The 26,447-nt window shown below is 42.8% G+C and overlaps 2 protein-coding genes and 1 long non-coding RNA gene across 5 annotated transcripts in view; 2 read left to right on the top strand and 1 right to left on the bottom strand.

Annotated features, from left to right (window-relative positions):
• The window catches only part of LOC310834283, a 285,003-nt gene that overhangs the window by 66,970 nt on the left and 191,586 nt on the right, over nucleotides 1-26,447 (bottom strand). The gene's annotated exons all lie outside the window — the stretch shown is intronic.
• On the top strand, nucleotides 998-4,546 carry LOC310834441 (vomeronasal type-2 receptor 26-like; the record flags this gene model as incomplete). Its single annotated transcript, XM_083717928.1, has 4 exons — nucleotides 998-1,003; nucleotides 1,601-1,828; nucleotides 3,342-3,468; nucleotides 3,645-4,546. The coding sequence occupies 4 exons, from the start codon at nucleotides 998-1,000 to the stop codon at nucleotides 4,544-4,546; spliced, it is 1,263 nt and encodes a 420-aa protein (XP_083574054.1).
• On the top strand, nucleotides 5,588-26,053 carry LOC310834440 (vomeronasal type-2 receptor 26-like; the record flags this gene model as incomplete). The annotated part of the gene is made up of 11 exons (XM_083717927.1): nucleotides 5,588-5,850; nucleotides 6,872-7,163; nucleotides 7,657-8,523; nucleotides 9,396-9,623; nucleotides 12,503-12,567; nucleotides 17,098-17,313; nucleotides 19,621-19,912; nucleotides 21,688-22,548; nucleotides 23,404-23,631; nucleotides 24,834-24,960; nucleotides 25,152-26,053. The coding sequence occupies 11 exons, from the start codon at nucleotides 5,588-5,590 to the stop codon at nucleotides 26,051-26,053; spliced, it is 4,341 nt and encodes a 1,446-aa protein (XP_083574053.1).

Genomic DNA, 26,447 nt, shown 5'->3' with positions numbered 1-26,447 from the left:
CTTTGATGCCGAGGAGTAGATCTTGGGGAGGCTCCAACCTAGCAATGTTTTTATTCCTTCTCGACAGGTCAGCCAAATCTCCGTAATTAGCACTATAGTCCAAAAGATGTTTCAGGACGTGTTTCAAAATCCCTCCAAAACTGAAAGTCCCCACAACTCCAATCTCCTCCTGGCCCAAGTCCAAATCCCAAAGACCAGTACATCCCTGCATGAGGGAATCTATCCAACTTTCCTTCTCAAATCCAAGCAAGGTTCCAATCCTCAAAATCTGATTTTCTCTAAATTTAGTCATAGAAGGCAACAACTTATATTCATCAAATTGCCTCTGTAAGACTGGGACTCTCTCCACTTGTATTACTTTAGGTTCAACAACAACTTTCTCCCTTCCCTTCTCTACAATTTGCCATGTCAAAGTAGATTCCTGAAACAATTCCTGAATAGTTTCTGTATAGATGTTCACTTTTTGTCCCAAATCAGTCACTTTTTGTCCCAAATTGTCAATTTTGATAGTCATCACATCCATCTTCTTATGAAGCTGTTCCAATGAAGCACTTATCTTGCATAATGCAATCACTAAGGCTTCTTCTGTCGACATTCTTACCAATCCAAGGTCAATCCCTGGTTCTCACAGTTTTTTATCTCTGCAGCTCCACTCCTGTAACAGTTTCAAAGTCTCCCTCTAGAGGGAAACTTTGTATCATTTGTATCAATCCTTTTAAACACAGTTCAAGCAACAAAATTAGTTTCAATTTTCGGTTACTTTTACTCCTTTTTAAGTGCAGAAGGAAACAATGGAAACAATATATTTCTCTTATTTGCTATCTGTCCACATACGTTTTATTCACAGTCAATGAACTTTCCCAAAACGTCAGTCTTACTAGCAGCCCATTTCCGGTGGTAATTTATCTTTCTTCACTCTCTCTCCTGCAGGTTTACACCATCCAAAATTTTCGCCCTCTTCTCCTGCTTCCAAGGGGGGGTTTAATGATTTTAACCGATGGAGGTTTAATCCTTTACAGAAGACTTTCCAAGACTTTAGCTTGCAGCCTCTTTGCTTCAGTCTATTTACAAAAGGGGAAGGCGGACTTCCTGTTTTAAACTTCCCCGTTTCAGTGCCAAATTAAGACGTTTAAAAATCCAATTTTCCGTTCTACTCACGGGTAGTTGTTTTAAGATCAAATTGTCCACAGGAAAAAGTCAGCGCTCTCCGACAACAGCTATGCAGCTTCACTCCGTGAAAGAAGCAGTCAATTCGAAGCCCCGCGCCACTCACCCCACGTTGCTCCGGATCCCCGAAACCGGGTTTCCCCACGAGTAGGGGAGGCGCAAAAGGTGCCAGCCAAATCCCACGTTCACAGGCTTCTCCCGCCTGTGATTTTTGGTGGGTCCCCGCCTTTGCCGTCGCGGCCAGACCCTAAATTCCATGAAGCAAATTCCTCCCGATCAGAGGAATTCAGCCATTGCTGGAGGCGCCAACCCGGAAGTCTTCCAAACGATAGCTCTTAAATGTTAAAGATAAGCACTCTATTTGTACGAATATTAATAATATTTAATCATTTTTGGCAACTTCATTAATTGTTTTTTTCCTCTTCAAACTTAGGTCCACCACTTTCTGGGAAGAGTTTCATTTAATAATAGTGCTGGGGAAGAAGTTTCCTTTGACCAAAATGGGGAATTAGTAGCTGGATTTGATATAATAAATTGGGTCACATTCCCAAATCAGTCATTTCTGAGAGTCAAAGTTGGAACAATGGACCCACAAGCTCCCCCAGAAAAGAGGTTAACCATTCATGATGATGTTATTGTGTGGCCAAACTGGTTCAACCAGGTAAGAATTTATTCAAGGTTTTCTCCATATTTTTGCACAGTTTCCAAAAACTGCCTCATTGCAACACATTGAATCATCAATTATCAGAATCAGACTCGATCTGTGAAGGAAATATCAGGCTGTAGCACTGATAAAAGGAAAGCTATCTTATTTCTAGGTTTATTATCTAGACAATATGGCCAAAAGTAGAAAAAATTAATCTGGCTTGGAACCAACTGGTGAAGAAGACCCCTGCAACCAACCGGATTGGAACCTCTACTCACTAGCAGACTCAGTCCTCCTCAATTTGACTGCTTGTGTCCCCCTGCTTGGAAAAGTGCAGTGTGGGGCTATTTGAAAGCTCTGTTGCAAGGAACTCTCTGTGCTGCTCTTTGCAGATGCTGCCTCCCTGTGATGGCCTGGGATTCCGATTCAGAGGACGAACCAGAGGAATCCCAGCCTGCACAGGAGTTCCCGCCTCCAGGGCCGGCTGAACTGGGGCAAGGCCTAGATGCTGAAGAGCCTGCACCTGTGGCAGAGCACCAGGAGCTGGCCCCAGGTGAAACCCTTCTGGCCCCAGAGGGGCTTGAGGACTCAGTGGCTACAGGTGAGCCTCCTCCAGGGCCCAGTAACCCTTCGGCCTCTCCTGATCTGCAGAGGCTTAGGGCAGAGAGGCGAAGGGAACTGGTTGCTCCCAGGAGGAGTGCTCGCCTTAAGGTCAGAGGAGGCGGGGCTCCTGGGGGCCGGGACCGCCCCTGGCCTTAGAAGAGGATAAAAGCCCAGTCAGCCCGGCCCCAGGTTGTGGGAGCAACGTCGTTGTTGGCTTCGGACCTTCCTGTGTTCCTGATCCCTGCTCGGCCTCCTGTTCCTGACCATCCGGTGCACCTGTTCCCTGCTCGGCCTCCTGTTCCTGACCATCCGGTGTTCCTGTTCCCTGCTCGGCCTCCTGTTCCAGCGTTCCTGTACCCCGCCCGGCTCTCCGCCTCGGACCTCGCCCCTCTTCGTGTGGACTTTGCTGACGCCCACGGTACCTTACCCCCGGGTCCAGCACACTGCCTTTCCTTCAGAATCACCCCAATTCAACCTGGGATTTGGCCAAATCTGTTCCACAGCCCTAATTTGTACCCCACAATTACTCCAGGCACAGTCAATTCATTATTGAAAGCTGCTCATTGGTTTGCAGCATTCTGGTAAACATACAAAACACATTCCTTTGCATTGGCTGCAGAGTTAAATGATAAACTGAATGTTCACAGAAACCATGCCAATCTCTGAAGAAGTTCAAAAACATACCAATATGGTTTGCATAAAGGCAAAGGTACTGGAATAATGGTAGAAGCTCCAATGCTACCATTAGCGCTGAATTTAAGATCATCTTCAGATAAAACAAGAAACCTATAGGAAGCTCCAAAGTTCCAATGCTACAATTAGAGCTGGATTTAAGATCTATTGCTTAACCGTCATGTTTACTATTAGAAGATAGGTCAGTGAGATGCAAACTTCCAAACGATTTCCTTCTTTCATTTATGAACAGGCACAACCCACTTCTCTGTGTAATGAGAATTGTCATGTAGGTTATAGAAAGAACAAGAAGGAAGGAAAGCCATTCTGCTGCTATGATTGCCTTCCGTGTCCAGAAGGGAAGATCTCAAACAAGGAGGGTAAGGAATGCATCACACACTTTAATTTTACCTGTGCATCAGAAGCTCCTTTCTCTAGTTGGAAAACAGTATGGAAGTAGCAAATATACATTCTGGCATCTCTTAGATGCATTGTGACAATTGGGGACAGAATAACTTTTTTAAAAATAAGATGTTTATTTCTTTTTCTTTTTCAGACATGGACGACTGTTCAGAATGCCCTGGAGATCAATATGCAAACAATGAACAGGATGGCTGCCTCCCCAAAGACAAAACATTCTTGTCTTATAGAGAACCGTTGGGGATCAGTTTGGCCACATTTGCCCTCTTCTTTTCCTTCATCACAGCTTTGGTGCTTCAAATATTCACAAAGCACAGAGATACTCCCATAGTTAAAGCCAACAACCGCAACCTCACTTATAGTCTCCTCCTTTTCCTCCTGCTCTCCTTCCTTTGTGCTCTGCTCTTCATTGGCCAGCCTGAGGAAGTCACCTGCCTCCTTCGACAAACTGCTTTTGGCTTGATCTTCTCAGTAGCAATTTCTTGCATATTGGCCAAAACTGCCATTGTGGTTCTAGCTTTCATGGCCACCAAGCCAGGCTCCCGAATGAGGAAGTGGGTAGGGAAGCCACTGGGCACCCCAATTGTTCTTTCCTGCTCCCTTATGCAAGCCACAATCTGTAGCATATGGCTGGCAACCTCTCCCCCATTCCCAGACGTTGACATGCACTCAATGACTGAAGAAATAATGCTAGAATGTAATGAAGGTTCCACTCTTATGTTTTATTGTGTCCTGGGATTCATGGGCTTACTGGCCATAGTCAGCTTCACGGTGGCTTTCCTAGCTAGAAAGTTGCCTGACAGTTTCAATGAAGCCAAATTCATCACCTTCAGCATGCTGGTCTTTTGCAGTGTGTGGCTCTCCTTTGTTCCAACCTACTTGAGCACCAAGGGCAAATATATGGTGGCTGTGGAGATCTTCTCCATCTTGGCCTCGAGTTGTGGGTTACTGGGCTGCATCTTTTCCCCCAAATGCTATGTTATTTTACTGAGGCCTGAGCTGAACAGCAGGGAGCAGCTAATAAGAAGACAGTTTTAAATAATCCAGAAGTCTGAATCATGCTTGTAATTCTAGGTGTCTGTTATTGCTGTTTTATTTACGTGTGTGTAATTAGAAATCTGGGATACTCATGTCCCTAGAAATTAAAGAATAAACAAGTAAACAAATAATTCAAGAATTAACAAGTAAACAATAAAAAAGATCTGGAGCAGCTCCAAGAATTCCTTTGGGAGAAAGTGTGAGGACACAATTAGGGCAGTGGTGAATTGATTACTGATTCTGTGGCAATGCTTTTGAGCACAACTGGCCAGGACATGACCCTGTCTGCAACAAAAGGGGTTCGGTCAGTCAACCAGCTACCAATCTAACTAACAGTTCCCTCATTCAACCCACATTTCCCCACTTTCTTCACAAGCTTTACTGATATCAAGGTACACTCTGGCCACAGCACAACACTAACCATTTCTGGCTTTTGTAAGGAAATGTAACACTCTGTATTGCGCCTGCAACTGGAATCTGTATTATTTTAACTATTTCCTCCCTCCCCTTAATGGGTGTACAAGGTAGCATCTTTGGGGTCTAAAATGCTGAAAATCATGTCTTCATTGGTGACACATGTACAGCTAGAGGAAATGTGATTGAGGAAGAGTGTTGGGGAAAATAGGAAGTTCCCTTCAGATCAACAGTTTGCAGCTGGACTGCTTGCTTGCCTGGGGCACTCGAAATTACAAGAGCACTACTCAATAATAAATATGCATAATTATTTTGATCTTACTATAAGTCACAGAGCTCAATGCTCCAAGGCAATAACTTTCAAACTGGTAATTATCTCAAATTGCTGTGTTTCATCACCCATCTTGCCAAACCCCATGTACATTTTATCAGGCCATGAACATAATCAATATCAGAGTGTGAAAGTGCATATAAAATAAATCCTGTGTCATTCAGAGCCCACATGAGAAATTTTGAAGATGCAGGTTTTCATGAATCAGATCATTGGCATTTTCCCTTTATCAAAATAATCCAGAGTTGTTCAATGAAAGTTATTGTAATGCAGTTTATGGAGGATGAGATACAAATATGACTTTCAGCATCCCTGTTGGCCCCAAGATGGTTGGAACATTTCTGCTGCAGATTCTTCTCTTCCTGTGGCTACAGTTGCCTCCAGCTGAGAGCAAGGAACACTCTGCTAGATGCACCATGATGGAGCCTTTCCAGCTTCCACACCAGAATTATCAGAGAGGGGACCTAATTATTGGAGGAATTGTTACCTATTTTGGCTTTTTATTTGAAGAAATGGATTTCCATGAGCACCCAAACACAAAGCTTATAGATGAACTTCTGTAAGGAAAAAACTCTATCCTTCATAGCGTACCCTTGGTGAGCTCATGTTAGCTATAATTAAACCAAACATATGATGGCATGCTCATACCATGTTTCTATGTGACTTTTATCAAGGAGGGATGTTAAACATATATTTTCTTCTTTTTACATTGTGATCTGGTCATCTTCTTCTTTGTTGCTTTATTCTGCTTCTTGGGGTTTCTATCTTCTGCCTGTTCTTCTTTCTCATCATCTGATCCCATGGCTCTCACCACTTTCTCCCAACTTCATCCTCAACCTCCCTCTGTGTTTCCTTTCACACCATTAACATCTGGTTTTCCTTTGCAGCAAAGCGTGATTTTCATATTCACAATCACTCTCTTTTAATCTGACAGTCACAGATGAATGTGACATATAAATAACATAGAATCTGGATTATATTCTCTGCTATACAATGTAAACCATATTGGGTATCAAAACTGAGTTATATGCAGAGTATTAATAAAACTAATTTAGTCTGATCGATTAATCCTAATGGGCCTTCTCTAAGTATGACTAACATTGGCTACAGTATTTTTTGTACAGCCACAAATTTCTTTGAAGGAGGGAAGGATGTTGACTCAGTTACTGTGAAAGAATAAATCCTATTCCATCTGATATGCTCTGGTCCCTACTCCCCACCTACACCAAACACTTACTATCTGAGAGGCACCATTCAGAATTTCTGACTTGGGAACTTCTCTTCCAGTAAGTGGTACAGCTGCAAATAACAGATTAATTTACATATGTGTGTTTCAGGATATGAATGCTCTGCACAAAATTAAATGCTTTTTAGATGCAATATTCTTAAAGCTGACTGAATATTGTCCATGGGGTCAACTATCAACTGTTGACACATAAAATGGATATATAGTTTGTTTGTTAGCTTATTTGTTTTATTTAATCTTTTGGAATTTGCCAGAGAGCGCCAGAAAGTTACCTATGTGCTTAAGAGGGAGAGGATGAGAATACCTCTGACACACAGTATAACTCTTTTATTAGTGACACACTGAAGTACTACCAGAATACCCTCTCCCTGGTGTTTGCTGTGAAAGAAATAAACGAGAAAGCTAATATCCTCCTGAATATGACCTTTGGGTTCCACGTCACTGATAGCTACTTAAATGCAAGGTTGACTTATCAGAACACCCTGAAACTTCTGTCCATCACAGAAAGGATTGTCCCCAACTTCAAATGTGAGAAGAAGAAAAATAAGATGGCTTTCATTGGGGGACTTGACTCTGACATCTCTCTCTACATGGCTACTGTCTTAGGCATCTACAAGATTCCACAGGTATAGTAAGTGTGGGGGCTGTGAAGCTTTTCTGCTTCTGATTCAATAATTATCTCCTGGGTTCTCAATACTGTCTTTTGCTTTGCTTTATTTTTATGATATAGTGAAATAAAAAAAAACTGATACAAAAGCACCTGGGAGAGATATGCAGTAGTGGTGGGAGTGGAGGGGCTTTGGTGCTTGCCTGACTCTGTCTCCCATGTGTCACTGGGAAGCAGCAGGGAGGTTGGAACTGGGCAGATGCAGCAGCAGGAGTCTTCCTCCTGCTCCCAGGAAGCTGCACAAGATCAGCTGCAAGAGGTCAGAGAAACCCTGCTCCTCCTCTGCACCAACAACTGCTGGAGATATGCGTAATGTTCTTGTGAAATCAACATGCATCCATAAATGGAGTTGAGAAATTCTCATGGGTTTTTTCTTCAAGCAGATACTTGGGATGAACAATAACCGTTTGCTCTAACTCTCCAATTCTTGTTGGATTGATTTCTTCCTCCAGATTGCTTACTGCGTATTAGCTCCAGTGAGAAGCCCGGAGTTGCAGCCCCAGACATTCTACCGAACGGTGCCCAATGAGAAATATCAATATGCAGGGATTGTCATGCTACTTCTACATTTCCAATGGACATGGGTAGGAATTGTGGCATCCGATGATGAAAATGGAGAGACCTTTATGCAAAGCTTAGTGCCAATGCTCTCCCAGCATGGAGTATGCTCAGCTTTCAGTGAAAAACTACCAGCCATATCTCAGGGTCTAGATAATTTCAGTTCCCTGGAACTCCTTCGGGCCAAGTCCTCTTTCCTGATGGCCTCAGAAGTCAACATATTGGTTATGTTTGCAGAACCTCAGACCATTGCAGTTGTGAAATGGATGCAATATTTTTTTTCATTAGCTGAAGATATTGAAGAGAATTCTATAGGCACCGTGTGGGTTTTGACAGCCCAGTGGGCTTTCACTTCAGAAACAACACAAAGGTATTATGACATACAAGTCTTTGATGGTGCCTTGTCTTTTGCAATTCACACAGAGGAAGTCCAGGGATTTAAAGACTTCCTTCAGACCCTGAACCCCAACTCTCCAAATGGAGATGGGTTCCTCCAGGCTTTTTGGCAACAGGCATTCAACTGTTTATTGTCTGCTTCCAATGGGCACAAGGAAAACAGAAAGACCTGCACTGGACATGAGAGTCTGGAGAGCCTTCCTGGGCATATTTTTGAGATGACCATGACTGGCCAAAGTTACAGTATCTATAATGCGGTTTATGCTATTGCACATTCTTTACATCAGATGCACTCATCCAGGTCAAAACGCAGAATGATGGCAGACAGAGGTGGGCTCGATCCTCCAAAACTGCAACCTTGGCAGGTGAGATTTCCTATTCAGAATTAACCTTTGCAAAGTTGAGCAAGAGAAGGGGGAATTATCAAGAATTAAGAATATGTTTGAAAATACTAAGGTTTGTTTCTACCCATGACTACCCACTCATTCTGTCCACCGACACCAACTTTTTTCTAGAACCTGCATTTGTTTCTGCACTAAAGAGGAACGTATAGGGCTATTTTCAAATGTGGTTGAGATTTCCTATTCAGAACAAACCTTTGCTGGGGGCTAATCTAATGAGCGATGATACACAGTCCATAGAATGAATACACACAAACATATATATACATACACAACTGCTTAAGGCTTTTACCTTTCCTCTACAACTATTCCCACATTCTTTTCAATGCTTAACTGTTTTCCCTTTCCTTCAAGCTGAAGGAGCCACAATCAAGATAGGACCGGAACTTCCCTTCCATTTGCAGGAACAGTTGAAGGAGTTATGGCACTCTGTACCCTTTCCCTGCCTCTCTAGGAACATGGGCTGTCAAGACGTGTGGAAGCATCTCTTGGATAGGGAAAAGTAAATAAACAAGCAAACAAAACATTTAGAGCAGAGAAAACCCACCAAGAACTTCTCTCCATTCCTTTGCCCCCTTCTCCCTGCACACCCACCTTGCAGGAGGGACAGTTCCAGGGCTTCCTGACATGGCACCATTTTGCCTTTGCACACGGACCCCAATCCTCACGCAAGTGGAAGGCCAGCTATACTTGCTAGAAATACTTAGGTGCTCCAAATGTTGTAGACTGCACAGTTTTTGACTACTTTCCATTGTATGAAATATATTGATGGATACTTCTTCTTTCCATAAAAGCTCTCCTTTTTAAAAACTTTGCCTTTGTTTTCTTCTGTCTAGCTGCACTCGTTCTTGAGGAGTATCTCCTTTAACAACAGTGCTGGTGACTTAGTGTCTTTTGATGAGAATGGGGAGTTAGCAGGTGGATTTGATATTATTAACTGGGTTACTTTTCCAAACCAAACCTTCTCCCGAGTGAAAGTAGGAAAGATAGTTCCACAAGATTCACAAAATGTAGACTTCAGCATGGATGAGGAAGCCATCACATGGCACAGAGCTTTTAATCAGGTGGGACCATTGTTGTTGTTTTTTAAATGAGGTATTGTTATTATGAACACAAAATATAAGGTTAATGCAGACATTCTTTATCATTAATAAGCAAATTGTTGATGAATAATCCATGTACAGCACATTATTTTACCATCATATATGAGGTGAAAAGTCGATCTACTTTAGTGTTCTGGTTTAAAAGTAGATAATGTAATATATTCCACTATATTGCATATGGAATATTGTTGGCTCCCAACTCCCATCCTCCCTGATAACTGGCCAGGCTGGTTTTCAGACTAATGAGAGTTGCAGTCCAATACCACCTGCTGGACCAAAGGTTCCACATTCCTGCTATATAGGATTTCAATATAACATTTTGATGCTTTGCACATGAAGGGAGGAGTAAATCATATTGAACCAAGTGAGATTTACAGCTCAGAAGACAAGGGGAAGCTAAATTACCCATTTGGTTTGAAAGAAGATTTATTTTCTCGTGGTGCTTCTCTGAGTCTAATATATGTGCTTCCTATTTTACCTTCTGTGTCAACTCCCTGTTGCCTTCACCTGTGTTCTCTCACTCCCATAGGCGCCGACTCCATGGGGCCTGAGGGGGCCCGAGCCCCCTCAAAAATTATTACCGTAAATTTCACTCTATAACACGCAGATTTTTTCTCCTAAAAAGTAAGGGGAAATGTCTGTGCGTGTTATTGAGCGAATGTGTGGTCCCTGGAGCTGACTCGCCGGAGCGCAGGGGCAAAAATAGGCAAAAATCAGGCAAAAATCAGATCGGGCAGAAGCTGCTGCTTTCCTGCATTCTGCCTCAGGGTCTTACTGCCCACCGCTTCTGTTGCTGTGTTTGCTCAAACTCAACAAAGAGCAGGGAATCCCCTGCCCTCCTGGCAAGCAGAGGGTTAAGGAAAGGATCGAGTCCTTCCTTCTAATTCTTTCCTAGTCACACTGCGTGCAGGCTCCAGCCCACCACCTCCTCCTCTCCGTGCTCTAGGGATGCAGGTGGGAGAGAGAGAGAGAGGGCTGGCTTGGGGGGGGGGGCTTTTGCCTTCCTTTCCTCCCCCCCACCCCGTTAAACTCCTCCCCTGCATTCTTAGCCAGCTGCTTCTCCGCACACCCCTCTTGTGCTTCTTGTCCCTTCTGTGTTTTTCCTTCCCTCCCCATTTAAAACGTGGTGACAAAGCACGGATCCACATGGATCCTCAGGATTTTTGCATTGGGTCACTCCAAATTCACCATCAGATCACATTACATGTCCATGGCTACAGTCTGTACCAAAAAAATCACGCACCCACTGTTGCCTGGGGCTGCAATGGTGCAAAAACGTGGTTACAAAGCATGGATCCACAGGATCTTTGCACTGGGTCACCCCAAATTCACCATCAGATAACATAGCATGTCCATGGCTACAGCCTGCACCAAATAAATCACGCACCCACTGTGGCCTGGGGCCACAATGGTGCAAAAACGTGGTTACAAAGCACGGATCCACATGGATCATCAGGATTTTTGCATTGGGTCACCCCAAATTCACCATCAGATCACATAGCACGTCCATGGCTACATCTTGCACCAAAAAAATCACGCACCCACTGTTGCCTAGGGTCACAGTGGTGCAAAAACGTGGTTACAAAGCACGGATCCACATGGATCCTCAGGATTTTTGCATTGGGCTACTCCAAACTCACTGTCAGATATTAAAAATCTTTATAAAATAGAGAATTAAATACATACAGAACGTTAATTTTTCAGTTTCGAAATATTAGTACTAGTTTAGTACTGTATTTCTATATTACTATAGTACTGTATTAGTTATTTTCAAATACTTAAATATTTTTAGGGTGTAAGACCCAATTAAAGCCCGTTATTTACATACAGTATTACAGTATTTACATACAGTATTAGGCATACTGTATTAACTTTATTAACTGTATTAAAGCATTAACTTTGAGATATTATTTTTATTTAATGAACCCTCAGCCTTATTCAAAGTAAGCTTAAATTAGCTATTTCACTTATTAATCAAAGTGCTATTACTGTGCGACAGCAATATTTTATGTTTTATTTTTTTAATAATAGTTTAGGATTTATTTAAATATCATTTCAGTCTTTTCAGAGCTATATATTCACTGCTCTGTAATAGTCTATAAGCATAATTGTTACTGTAAATTAAATGCGTGTTTATGTTTTGTTTCTTTTTTCAAAGCCAAAAAGTGTTTCAGGCTTGTCGAGTTTCCCGGAGTGTGGAGTTATAGAGAGTCGAGTTTTCGGGGTTCTAATGTTGATCATATGACTCTAAAATACTTTTTAAAAACTTTAAAACTCACTAATTTTCATCTAAAATTTAGAAAACTTCCCGGGGCAGGACCCCGGTATGCCCCCCCCCAATGTTTTTTATAAGTCGGCGCCCCTGCTCACTCCTCCATCTTTATGCAGATTAAAAATTCAATATCCCTTCTCATTCACTCCCAGTTTATTTACACATACAACACACCTTTCTGGAATAATGTTAATCAGTCAGTTGATCCCTTTTCTGGTTAAAACTGTGTTGCTTACAAGGCACAAGAGAGCTACATTTTCTCCTCTTTTTATGGCTAGGTGCTGCCCCTTGCCTTGTGTAATGATCGCTGCCAGCCAGGCTACAGCAGGAAAAAGAAGGAGGGGTTGCCATTTTGTTGCTATGATTGTGCTTCGTGTCCACATGGGATGATTTCAAATCAAACGGGTAAGAGACATCATCTGCTATTTTGTAGAATGCTTCCTAATACCTATTTCAACTTCCCCCAGGGAATCTGGTATTACTATTTTGCACATTGTACCACAAAGAATTGTGACCAACTCTAGCTAAGGGTACAACCAAAGCCAATATTTCTGATCACTAATTCCAGATGAAGGACATAGTAGATGAACAAGCCATGCACTATGAAAACGTAGAGCCTATGCCTATGAAAACGTACAGCCTATTGTGGATTATGCATAATGGCAGGAGATTGTACAAATTGTTGTTAATATCCACTTACCTCTGATAATTTTTCCAACTTATTAATGCAACATTTGTCGGAACTCATATATCACTCATTGTTTCAGATATGGATTATTGTTTCCACTGCCAAGATGACCAATTTCCAAACAAGGACAGAGATCAATGCATCCCCAAACGCCAACATTTTCTTTCCTACGCAGAACCTTTAGGGTTCGTCTTAGCTTCCTTAGCCCTGGTCTTTTCTCTGGTCACAGCCTTGATACTTGGCGTCTTCTCTAGGAATGGGGACACTCCCATTGTCAAAGCCAACAACCGGGACCTCACCTACACTCTGCTCACTTCCCTCTTGCTCTGCTTCCTCTGCTCCTTGCTGTTCATTGGCCAGCCTCACCCAGTCAGCTGCTCTTTACGACAAGCTGCTTTTGGCATCATCTTCTCCATTGCTGTGTCTTGTGTCTTGGCCAAAACCATCACGGTGGTTCTGGCTTTCATGGCCACCAAACCAGGATCCAGGATGAGGAAATGGGTGGGGAAATCTCTCACAAACTCTGTGCTTCTTGCTTGCTGCTCCATTCAAACCAGCATTTGTGCTGCTTGGCTCTGTACGGCTCCTCCATTCCCAGATGTGGACATGAACTCTCTGCTGGAGGAAATCATTGTGGAATGCAACGAAGGTTCTGTCGCGATGTTTTATTCTGTCCTGGGTTATCTGGGATTCCTGGCCATGGTCAGCTTCACTATGGCTTTCCTGGCCAAGAGGTTGCCGGACAGTTTCAACGAAGCCAAGTTCATCACCTTCAGCATGTTGGTGTTCTGCAGCGTTTGGCTGTCCTTTGTTCCCTCTTATCTGAGCACCAAAGGAAAGCAGATGGTGGCTGTGGAGGTCTTTTGCATCTTGGCCTCCAGCGCAGGTTTGCTGGGTTGTATCTTTTCCCCCAAATTGTATATAATTCTCCTGAGGCCTGACTTGAACAGCAAAGACCACTTAATTCTGAGGAGCAAATAGGAATGAACTTGTGTTGATGGTTTTAATTTTTGCATTGTTTGCTGGCATTTATTGGAAGGAGACCAGACAAAGTAATTCCTTGTATTTCTCAACACTCATCCTTTTTATTCCCAGAAAAAGCCTCCAACCTAAATCTGTAATCAATAAAGCTGAGACCAATTTTTAACCCCATAAAGTTGTTCTGTCAATTTGTTATCCTGTCAATACACTGATCTTCCATTCTTAGGGTGCTAAAGGTATATCCCTTCATGGGGACACTTCAGCAGTGTGAAACACGTAACTTCTGTCAAGGCTATTCTTTATACATTTAGGTAAAAGCTATATTGTATTTATTTATATGTAATTAAGAAAGGCTGCTGATCTCAGAATGTAGCTGCAACAGCCTGCATAACATGGCAGAACATTGTGGACAATTAAGAGGTTGCATTTTTAATCCTTTCGGCCATCACCCACCTGTGGATACACATGTATGTACACGTCCACCTGGCTTCACAATGTGAATTTGCCACATTTCCAAGTGGGGCTTCAAAACAATTGAATGACATTTGTTACCCACTGGTCCTCATCTCCCTGCAAATGAGACCCAGATTCTCTGAGTTTATCACCTGCTACATCGGGGCCCAGTACGGGCCACACGATCTCCTGCAATGATTTTGCAAAGTTTTTTGCAGATAAAGTCGCTCAGATTCGGGAAGAGGTAGACGCCACCGTGGGAGCAGGGCCAGGGCGGGAGAGTGCTAGAGTCCTGTCTAGTCAAATTGCATGGGATCAATTCCAATCTGTTACCACTGAGGATGTGGACAGGCTGCTTGGACGAGTGAAACCAACCACCTGTCTCCTTGATCCTTGCCCATCCTGGCTTATAAAAGCTAGCCGGGAAGAACTGGGCGATGGGCTTCGTGGGGTGGTGAATGCTTCCCTCCGTGAGGGAGCCTTCCCAGACCCGCTGAAAGAGGCGGTTATCAAACAACTTCTTAAAAAACCATCTTTAGATGCGGCCACGATGGCCAACTATCGCCCAGTCTCAAATCTTCCATTCTTGGGCAAGGTGATTGAGTGAGTGGTTGCTGAACAATTCCGGGCACGCCTGGAAGAAGCGGACCATTTGGATCCCTTCCAGTCGGGATTCAGGCCTCATCATGGGACTGAAACTGCCTTGGTCGCACTGGTTGATGATCTCCGGCGGGCTAGGGACAAAGGTGAGAGCTGTTTCCTAGTTCTGCTGGATCTCTCAGGGGTGTTTGATACCATCGACCATAACATCCTTCTGGACCGTCTTGAGGGGCTGGGAGCTGGGGGCACTGTCATACAGTGGTTCCGCTCCTTCCTCCTGGGCCGTGTTCAGAAAGTGGTGGTGGGGGATGAGTGTTCAGACCCCTGGGCTCTCACTTGTGGGGTGCCTCAGGGTTCTGTCTTCTCCCCCATGCTTTTCAACATCTACATGCAGCCGCTGGGAGAGATCATCAGGGGGTTTGGGCTGGGTGTTCATCAGTATGCGGATGATACCCAGCTCTACCTCTCTTTCAAATCAGAACCAGTGAAGGCGGTAAAGGTCCTGTGTGAGTGTCTGGAGGCGGTTGGAGGATGGATGGCGGCTAACAGATTGAGATTGAATCCTGACAAGACAGAAGTACTGTTTCTGGGGGACAGGAGGCGGGCAGGTGTGGAGGACTCCCTGGTCCTGAATGGGGTACCTGTGCCCCTGAAGGACCAGGTGTGCAGCCTGGGAGTCATTTTGGACTCACAGCTGTCCATGGAGGCACAGGTTAAATCCGTGTCCGGGGCAGCTGTTTACCAGCTCCATCTGGTACGCAGGCTGAGACCCTATCTGCCTGTGGACTGCCTCGCCAGAGTGGTGCATGCTCTGGTTATCTCCCGCTTGGACTACTGCAATGCACTCTACGTGGGGCTACCTTTGAAGGTGACCCGGAAACTACAACTAATCCAGAACGCAGCAGCCAGACTGGTGACAGGGAGCGGCCGCCGAGACCATATAACACCGGTCTTGAAAGACCTACATTGGCTCCCAGTACGTTTCCGAGCACAATTCAAAGTGTTGGTGCTGACCTTTAAAGCCCTAAATGGCCTCGGTCCAGTATACCTGAAGGAGTGTCTCCACCCCCATCGTTCTACCCGGACACTGAGGTCCAGCACCGAGGGCCTTCTGGCGGTTCCCTCACTGCGAGAAGTCAAGTTACAGGGAACCAGGCAGAGGGCCTTCTCGGTAGTGGCGCCCTCCCTGTGGAATGCCCTCCCACCAGATGTCAAAGAGAACAACAACTACCAGACTTTTAGAAGACATCTGAAGGCAGCCCTGTTTAGGGATGCTTTTAATGTTTGATGTATCATAGTATTTTAATATTCTTTTGGAAGCCGCCCAGAGTGGCTGGGGAGGCCCAGCCAGATGGGCGGGGTATAAATAATAAATTATTATTATTATTATTATTATTATTATTATTATTATTATTATTCTCCATTTGGGACAGATACAAATGGGGAATTAGTAGCTGGATTGGAAGTACAGTGGTACCTCTGGTTATGAACTTAATTTGTTCCGGAGGTCCGTTCTTAACCTGAAACTGTTCTTAACCTGAGGTACCACTTTAGCTAATAGGGCTTCCAGCTGCCACCGTGCTGCTGCCACAGGATTTCTGTTCTCATCCTGGGGCAAAGTTCTTAACCCAAGGTACTAATTCTGGGTTAGCGGAGTCAGTAACATGAAGTGTTTGTAACCCGAGGTACCACTGTAATAAATTGGGTCTCCCATGTCCTAGTCAAACACTCTAACCATTACATGTCACTGGCTCTCAACTGAAAATTATGGTCTGTCCATATGGTGTTAGTTAATGTAATGGAATTTTTTGTTGATAAAATGGATAACGTACTTGATTTAAAGGTTATGCAAAGGGTTTTTTTACCTCTTTGAAGAATCGGCTGTAAAGCATTTATTCTTTATTCTATATTCTCATCCTAAGTATTTTTCTGGGTAAAACTTTTTCTCTTTTTTGCTGAGTCTCCATAAACCCTTATTGCTCTCCCTGCTAAGGAAGACCAGCTGAGACTTTGGCTGTGATGTGATAAACATGTCCCCCCACTCCACATCACCAAGAAGCAACAACCCAGCACAGCTGATTAACTCTCCTGTAATTATAAAAGTAATCACAATCATTCTGTTGACTCTCTGGGGAGTTCAGTAGCTGCATGAAAACTATGAATCAAGACTTGAAGATACTATTAATATCTCCTGTGATGTTCAGAGCTTGGCCTTACACCAAGGGCTGTGATAGACTGATTCTTTTCCCTGCAAAAACTGGCTTTCGTAAGCATCCCAGTGAGACTTTGCTGCTCAGTATCACTCAGATGACAATGTGCAAAGAGATGGGTTGTTGCCTAAAAAAATCCCTGCAACATGGTAATATTTGCAGTCTTGGTATTTGTGCTGCTAAGTCAGACTGTGTGCAAGTTTCCTCTTGCTCCTACAATACTCTGTGCAGGATGGTACTTTCCTTGATGTTGGCGTCAATGCTGCTTCCTCCAGATGAGTGCAAGGCTGCAGTTGCTCCCTGTTCCATCCGTGACCCTCTTCCTATTCTTCACAAATATTTCCAGTCTGGAGATGTTGTTATTGCTGGCATTATGTCTCAAATCTATATAACTTCAAGCATAGCCTTCGATGAACCTCCTACACCTGAACTCTTCGATGACATTCTGTAAGGAAGTGTGTGTGTGTGTGTGTGCGTGTGTGTGTGTGTGTGTGTGTGTGTGTGTCTGTTTAAAAACCGTATCATATATCTGTAATAACTTTATTTCTGCATTTGACATATGATGAAGGTGATGCTCATTACTCTAGTGGTCAAAATTGTGGAAAACTTTAGGAAAAGCTGTATTTCTAAGGTTTGACAGCTCATAAGAAAAGTATAAAATTAGAATGAACTTCTACAGTATATCATTAGAAAGATAATCTAATGCAGAATATAATGCCACAAACTGTGTTGAATAGCCCTGACCTGAATCCAACAGAATATCTGTGGAGCTGATTATATAAACTTTTAGTCAGAAGCAAGCAAGGAATAAAGCACAAATTTTGGAAACAGTCATACAATCTTGGTTTCACATTAAAACGCCTGGTGAATTAAAATATTTGGTTCACTCAATGGGATGTCACTGCAGAGCTGCAATCGCAGCAAAAAGTTTCTGCACTAACATAAATGGTGAAAAGTTATGAAATACCCTTTATCATGGTTTTGTGTGCACAACTTCTTTTATTTGGCTATTTGCTTCCTTTGGTGATCACTCGTAGCTGAGCAAGATTGTCTTCCCTGAAGACGGTCTTAACAGTGAGTCCGTATGTGACTGTGGAGTTCAATTCTGTATTCTCATGGCCTTCCTCAGTGAGGACTGAGATTTCCGGACCGGAGTTGATCACGGTGAGGGTTTGCCAAACATGCCTTCCTCTTAGTGTGTTTCTCCCTTTCAACCTGAGTTCAAGTGTCTTCAAAGTCCATAGCACCTTTCTTAATGGCCGTTCTCCAATTCGAGTGCTCACAGGCCAGTGTTTCCCAATTGTTGGTGTTAAAACAACATTTTTAAAGATTTTCCTTGAGAGAGTCTTTAAACCTCTTTTGTTGACCACCAGTATTACGCTTTTCATTCTTGAGTTGGGAAAAGAGTATTTGCTTTGGAAAACGATAGGCATCCGAACAACACGACCAGTCCAACGAAGTTGATGATGAAGAATCATTGCTTCAACACTGGTGATCTTTGCTTCTTCCTGTACACTGGCATTAGTTTGTGTGTCTTTCCAAGTGATGTGTAAAAATTTCAAGACACCCTTAAGGGAATCTTTCGAGGAGTTGGAGATGGTGTTTGTAAGTGGTCCATGTTTCAGAAGCATACAGTAAGGTTGGTAGTACGATAGCTTTGTAAACAAGCATTTTGGTTTCCCTGCAAATGTCCCAGTCCTCAAACAGTCTGCACTTCAACCAAGAGAAAGCTGCACTCGCAGAGCTCTAGCGATCCTGGATTTCAGCATCAATATTGGCCCTTGTGGAAAAGTAGGAGAAGTTATCAACATTTTCCAGAGTTACACCATTGAGTTGGATTTGTTGTACTGCAGAACGGTTGTTTTGTGCTTCTTGGTGCAGCACTTTGGTTTTTTGGATCTTGAGTGATAGGCCAAGTTTTTGTAATCTTCTACAGAGATATTTAGCATGGTTTTGAGGTCATAAAGAGATACTTTCCAAAATGTTTTCACAATATTGGCCACTAGTGTATGGTGATTACTGCCACTCTTTTCCTTTCACGTAGTTCTGGTGTTTATGAGACATGGGGGCAGATCTGATATCTCAATCCCACTACTGCAGTGTGTGATAACATGTTTCTTTTTCTATGGTAGGGTTATACCAGTGTTCAGCTTTTTAAAAAAGGTTTGGAAGGCAGCATAAAAAGTAACATCCCCATTCACTTTGTTAAGGCTTTCCACTCATTTACCATGCTGAGTGAAGGGTTTCTTATTTAATACAGTATTTGACTTTAATCAAAGCCAAGTGGTAATTCCTTCAGAGTTAGAGGTGTTTTTATTATAAGCTTTTGGTAGCCAGACTTTTCTCCTCCCCCTCCTCCTCCTCCCTAGAACAGAAATAGTAGCAATGGGGGCAGCCCAGTTGTGAGGCAAATTGAAGCAGCTGCCTTGAGACAGGGAATTCCTGCAGCTGCCATTATACAGCTGCCACAGTGGTGCCTAGTGAGATCTCCTAAGATAATTTATCACCAGAAGACACCACCACTGTGCAGCCCCAGGAGGCCAGGCATTGGTGAGGTGGAGAGGGGTGGAAGCACCTCCCTGTGAGATGTGGCGTCATGTGCATGTATCTGGGCATGGATGATTGTATTTAGCAGGACTGAAAGCCATGCTAGGAGAGATGTTCAAGGAAGCAAAACATCCAGGTTCGTGTTTCAATATATCCACACATTTTTGTGAAGGTGAACTGTTACGCACTATGTCGCTCTCCATACAGACCAATGACACAACTCTACCAGCATATCCTGGCTTTGGCATTTGCTGTAAAAGAGATAAATGAAGATCCCCAAATCTTGCCCAATATGTCTTTGGGTTTCCACATCTATAACAGCCATTTCAGTCCAAGCTGGACCTACCAAGCCTCCATGGAACTTCTCTCTAGCCAAGAAAGACTCCTCCCCAACTACAAGTGTGATGTTCAGGAGACTCCAAAGGCAGTTATTGGGGGGCCAAACTCTGATTTATGTCTCCACATGTCAACGATCCTGTCTATGTACAAGATGCCAAAAGTAAGAGGTCTGCATGGAACATGGGTCATCATGAAATCTGTTTACAGTTGCCTTTGACTAAGTCTCAATGGGTTGCATTCTGCTAATTGAAGAACAAAATATCAAGGGAATGGCAAATAGTGGGCATAGGTTGGTATTTTTCAACCAAAAATATGTGTCTGCTTCAGTTCCACACCTCCTGAAAAACTCAGGTGGAAGATTTCCTCATTGGACACTTTACTCTTGTGCAGGACTGTAACAAAACGTCTGCTGCCTGTGGCAGCACAACTGCTGTTTGCTATGCCTGCTGAAAAATCACTTGTATATTACCCAAGATAACTTTAACATTCCAAATTAACAGAAATAAATGGTATTTGAATCCTTTTGAAGCAGATCCCCCTCAGTAAAACTCTATAACCACCATGGGTTATGTAGCGTGTGTGAGGTAAAGGTCAACTTCAGGCAGAAGTTGAACAAATAAGAAAGATTTATTTTGCAGAATAAAGTTGGTAAGACAAAAGATAGATCAGGAGATAAAATTATTTCAGGAAACAGTTAACTTATAAATTATTACATTAAAATTAGTGGATGTTACAGGCTTCAAAACAAGGTAGTGAACATACAGCTTCTTTTAAATGGCAGTTGCTTATTTTCAGTTATTACTCTTAAGTTTGATGTTACAATTGGTAAACAATCAGCTCATTTCCATTTTTCATTACTTCAGTTTCTTAAGCCTAATTGCATAGGTGTTACACTTTCAGACTTTGGTTCTTATACAAGGTAGTATTTCTTTCAGTTTCCCCACCTTCTATCAATCCCACTCCTGAGGTTCTCCAAATAGCACAACTGCCCCAGGGGATCCCCCAGCCCTCTTGACGGGTGTGGGTGTCTTCTCTTTCTAGGAGATCTCTCCCTTCCTGACTGGAAGGAGACCCAAGCAGATGGGATCCTGCAGAGGATTGAAGGGGCCCATGTGCAATGCAGCATGACATCATGACATCATGCACATGATGCCACACAACACCCTAACGTCATATGTGTGATGCGATTAGGAGCTGAACGGCCCTTGAATATTGAGAGGGCTCAGCCCCCCCAAAAGTACATTGGTGGGGAGGAAACTGCCTCGGCCCCTAGGAGTTGGTGCACCTGGTATCCTCACAGCTCTATTTCTCCTTGATCAAACTTAGCCCTCCAGTTAACTCTTGACTGAAAACTCTTACAATACTCTACACAGTGTCATGCTATCTAAGCTCAGGGGCTCCTTTCTCTACCTATAGACATTTTCCTCAGGGTGGCTCCACCCTCTTGCTGACTGGCTGTCTTGGTAGCCATTTACCTGTTATTTCCTTTATCCTCCTTTGCATATGAAAAACAGCAAATTTTGCTGTAAACACAACTGCATAATACTTCTATTTGATGAAAATACATTAATATCCAAGCATTTCCCCACACTACAGATTATAAATTAAGAGAAATACAGTGGTACCTCAGGTTATGAACTTCTGGAGGTCCGTTCTTAACCCAAAACTGTTCTTAACCTGAGGGGCGCTTTCGCTAATGGGGCCGCGCACTGCTGGCGCACGATTGCCATTCTCATCCTGGGACAAAGTTCGTAACCCGAGGTACTACTTCCAGGTTAGCGGAGTTTGTAACCCAAAGTGTTTGTAGCCCGAGGTACCACTGTAAACAAAAAGCTGAATCCCTCTGGTTAATATATTGAAATCTGGTTTGGGGGTTTTGATATCATCATTTGTTGTCATCTTTCTTCTCTTGATTTTAATAATGACCCTCTTTAGCTCATCTATGGCTCTTCTCCAGTAACGACTAATGACATTCAAGCTCTTTTCACCCACTGGATATTCCCAGATGGGACTCAGCAATATGAGGGGATCCTCCAGTTACTGCTGCATTTCCGTTGGGTGTGGATTGGTGTGCTTTTTCTCCAAGATGACACTGGAGAGAGATTTGTACAAAATGTTCTTCCCATGTTTGCCCAGAAGGGTATCTGCTTTGATTTTATAGAAAGTTTCCCTAAGGATACATCTTCTGGTGAGTTTGATGAAGTGGTGGAAGAAGGTTCAAAAACAACAAGGATTATTGTGGGAAGTACTACCAATGTTGTAGTTGTGCATGGTGAAATTCACACAATTATGGTAATGAGAACAATACCCAGACTTGCAGAAACGAATGATGTGTCAATGCAAGGAAATACAAAAGTCTGGATTATGACAGCCCAGATGGACTTCACCTCATTTCCCTTTCAAAGAGGTTGGGACATCACATTCCTCCATGGGGCTCTATCCTTTGCAGTTCACTCTAAGGATCTTCCAGGATTCCAGAAATTTATTCAGATGAGAAAGCCTACCTTGGAAAAAGAAGATCGTTTTCTCAGGGTTTTCTGGGAAGAGGCATTTAATTGTGGTTTTCCCAACCTTTCTTCAGAGAAGAAAGATGGCAAATTCTGCACTGGGGAGGAGAATATTGAGAGCCTTCCTGGGTCTGTTTTTGAAACGAGCATGACAGCCCACAGCTACAGCATCTACAATGCAATCTATATTTTGGCATATGCTTTGCACACCATGCAGTCCACCAAATTAAATTGCAGAGCAATGGCAGGTGGAGCAAGATGGGAACTTACAGATCAACAGCCCTGGCAGGTAATGTTGTCTTCCAGTTAATACAGATGTCTGTAATCAACTCTGGAGCTGAGCTAAAAGGGGGACTTTTCTGGAATACCTCTGTCAGTAAGGGAAACCCATTCCACTTTCCTCTCGGGGAGAAAGTGACTATCCACTTAATGGTTGGGATAACATAGTGGATGAAATTCTGTCATCACTTCAAACTTGTACTTGGAATAGCAAAATGTGGCTATCGATGGCTAGGTACACAATATCATGCTATCACTATTTGTACAAAGGCAGCCCTGAATCCCTGGAAAGTGATGAGCAGCTTATCTACACAGCTTATCCTCCTATCTGAAGGAACGTCCTGTCTAATATTTGTGGTCTAAGTTCTATGAACATTGGGCCAAAACTTACTGTAATTCTTAAAAGAACCACATTTACCACCACAATGAACATTACTACAATTGAAATTATCCTTCACAAAACATTTAAAATGAAACTTGTGTTCCACAATGTTGCTCTTTTGTATATGCTCATGAGCAGGGCTTTTTTCAGCCAGAACTCAGGGGAGCTCAGTTCTCTCCCCTCTCAGGGGGGCTCCATTGCTATTCCAAGGGAACGAGGGAGGTGTTTGTGGTGAGTTCCAGCACATCTTTTTCTAGAAAACAGCACTGCTCATTAATTCCTTTTTCCTTTTTAGCTCCATCCATTTTTGAAGAAGAGACTCATTAAAAACAGAGAAAGAAAAACACTAAGATACAACTTTTAAATGGACCACAAACTATAGCTCTTAAATGTTAAAGATAAGCACTCTATTTGTACGAATATTACTAATATTTAATCATTTTTGGCAACTTCATTAATTGTTTTTTTCCTCTTCAAACTTAGGTCCACCACTTTCTGAGAAGAGTTTCATTTAATAATAGTGCTGGGGAAGAAGTTTCCTTTGACCAAAATGGGGAATTAGTAGCTGGATTGGATGTAATAAATTGGGTCACATTCCCAAATCAGTCCTTTCTGAGAGTCAAAGTTGGAACAATGGACCCACAAGCTCCCCCAGAAAAGAGGTTAACCATTCATGATGATGTTATCGTGTGGCCCAACTGGTTCAACCAAGTAATAATTTATTCAGGGTGTTTTTTGCTCAGTGTCCCAAAACTGCCTCATTGCAACACATTGAATCATCAATTATCAGAATCAGACTCGATCTGTGAAGGAAATATCAGGCTGTCGCACTGATAAAAGGAAAGCTATCTTGTTTCTAGGACTAAATGATTAACAGTGAATGTTCACAGAAACCCCAGGTACAAACTATTATTTTTAGACACATGCAGGTAATGAAGAAGGTAACTCTGCAAGCAAACAGTGCTGCAAGAATCCATCAAAAGCAAACAATTACAGTTGCAATCAAAATTATTCAACCTCCATTGCAAATCAGGTTTATTATCAAAATTTACAAAATTTCAGCTCTTTGCAAAAGCAATTGAAATAGCTCCACTAAATGGATGCTTCAATTGGTTTTCCCCAAATACAACTGAAAATGCAACTTATACCGGCTTCTCCAGTCTCACTATTATTCACCCCCTGATTAGAATCCATCACAACAGCGCAAATACAACAGTTTTAGTCTCAAGCACACCTGATGGAACTAATCAAGGGCTACAGGTGTGCTTGAGCTGGAACACATGAAATACCTGAACTCGGAAGGGGTTTCTTGAGTGTCAAATGTTGCTGTATATTAGCCATACAGCAAGACAGGTGAATGGTCCAAGAATATAAGACAAGAGATCATCACCCTTCACAAACAAGGATACAGGTATAAAAAAAGAATGCAAAGGCACTGAATATTCCTAGATAAACCATTGGAAGCATAATTCGCAAGTTCAAAGTTAAAGGAACAGAGGCTAAATTACCTGGACAAGGCAGAATTTTGATAAATTTGAATGCAAGTGTATGTCAAAAATATATGAGCAATTTCTATATTCATGAGATACTGACCCAATAAGCTTTCACCTGAACATTTTCTAATTTGAGAAGATATTGCCATGCTAATCTCCGAAGAAGTTCAAAAACATACCAATATGGTTTTCATAAAGGCAAAGGTACTGGAGTAATGGTAGAAGCTCCAATGTTACCATTAGCGCTGAATTTAAGATCATCTTCAGATAAAACAAGAAACCTATAGGAAGCTCCAAAGTTCCAATGCTACAATTAGAGCTGGATTTAAGATCTATTGCTTAACCGTCATGTTTACTATTAGAAGATAGGTCAGTGAGATGCAAACTTCCAAACGATTTCCTTCTTTCATTTATGAACAGGCACAGCCCACTTCTCTGTGTAATGAGAATTGTCATGTAGGTTATAGAAAGAACAAGAAGGAAGGAAAGCCATTCTGCTGCTATGATTGCCTTCCGTGTCCAGAAGGGAAGATCTCAAACAAGGAGGGTAAGGAATGCATCACACGCTTTAATTTTACCTGTGCATCAGAAGCTCCTTTCTCTAGTGGGGAAAAAGTATGGAAGTAGCAAATTCTGGTATCTCTTAGATGCATTCTGGTATCTCTTAGATGCATTGTGACAATTTGGGGACAGAATAACTTTTTTAAAAATAAGATTTCATTTCTTTTTCTTTTTCAGACATGGATGACTGTTTAGAATGTCCTGGAGATCAATATGCAAACAATGAACAGAATGGCTGTCTCCACAAATACAAAACATTCTTGTCTTATGGAGAACCGTTGGGGATCAGTTTGGCCACATTTGCCCTCTTCTTTTCCTGCATCACAGCTTTGGTGCTTCAAATATTCACAAAGCACAGAGATACTCCCATAGTTAAAGCCCACAACCGCAACCTCACTTATATTCTCCTCCTTTTCCTCCTGCTCTCCTTCCTTTGTGCTCTGCTCTTCATTGGCCAGCCTGAGAAAGTCACCTGCCTCCTTCGACAAACTGCTTTTGGCTTGATCTTCTCAGTAGCAATTTCTTGCATATTGGCCAAAACTGCCATTGTGGTTCTAGCTTTCATGGCCACCAAGCCAGGCTCCCGAATGAGGAAGTGGGTAGGGAAGCCATTGGGAACCCCAATTGTTCTTTCCTGCTCCCTTATGCAAGCCACAATCTGTAGCATATGGCTGGCAACCTCTCCCCCATTCCCAGATGTTGACATGCACTCAATGACTGAAGAAATAATTCTAGAATGTAATGAAGGTTCCACTGTCATGTTTTATTGTGTCCTGGGATTCATGGGTTTACTGGCCATAGTCAGCTTCACAGTGGCTTTCCTAGCTAGAAAGTTGCCTGACAGTTTCAATGAAGCCAAATTCATCACCTTCAGCATGTTGGTCTTTTGCAGTGTATGGCTCTCCTTTGTTCCAACCTACTTGAGCACCAAGGGCAAATACATGGTGGCTGTGGAGATCTTCTCCATCTTGGCCTCGAGTTGTGGGTTACTGGGCTGCATCTTTTCCCCCAAATGCTATGTTATTTTACTGAGGCCTGAGCTGAACAGCAGGGAGCAGCTAATAAGAAGACAGTTTTAAATAATCCAGAAGTTTGGATTTGATATCCCGCCTTTCACTCCCCTTAAGGAGTCTCAAAGCGGCTAACATTCTCCTTTCCCTTCCTCCCCCACAACAAACACTCTGTGAGGTGAGTGGGGCTGAGAGACTTCAGAGAAGTGTGATTGGCCCAAGGTCACCCAGCAGCTGCATGTGGAGGAGCGGGGAATCGAACCCGGTTCACCAGATTATGAGTCCACTGCTCTTAACCACTACACCACACTGGCACACAGAAGTCTGAATCATGCTTGTAATTCTAGGTGTCTGTTATTGCTATTTTATTTACGTGTATGTAATTAGAAATCTGGGATACTCATGTCCCTAGAAATTAAAGAATCAACAAGTAAAGAAATAATTAAAGAATTAACAATAAAAC

This window comes from Podarcis gaigeae, assembly GCF_964106915.1.
Source record: "Podarcis gaigeae genome assembly, chromosome: 16".
In the NCBI taxonomy this organism is placed as follows: Eukaryota; Metazoa; Chordata; class Lepidosauria; order Squamata; family Lacertidae; genus Podarcis; species Podarcis gaigeae.
This window is presented reverse-complemented; position numbering and strand designations above follow the sequence as displayed.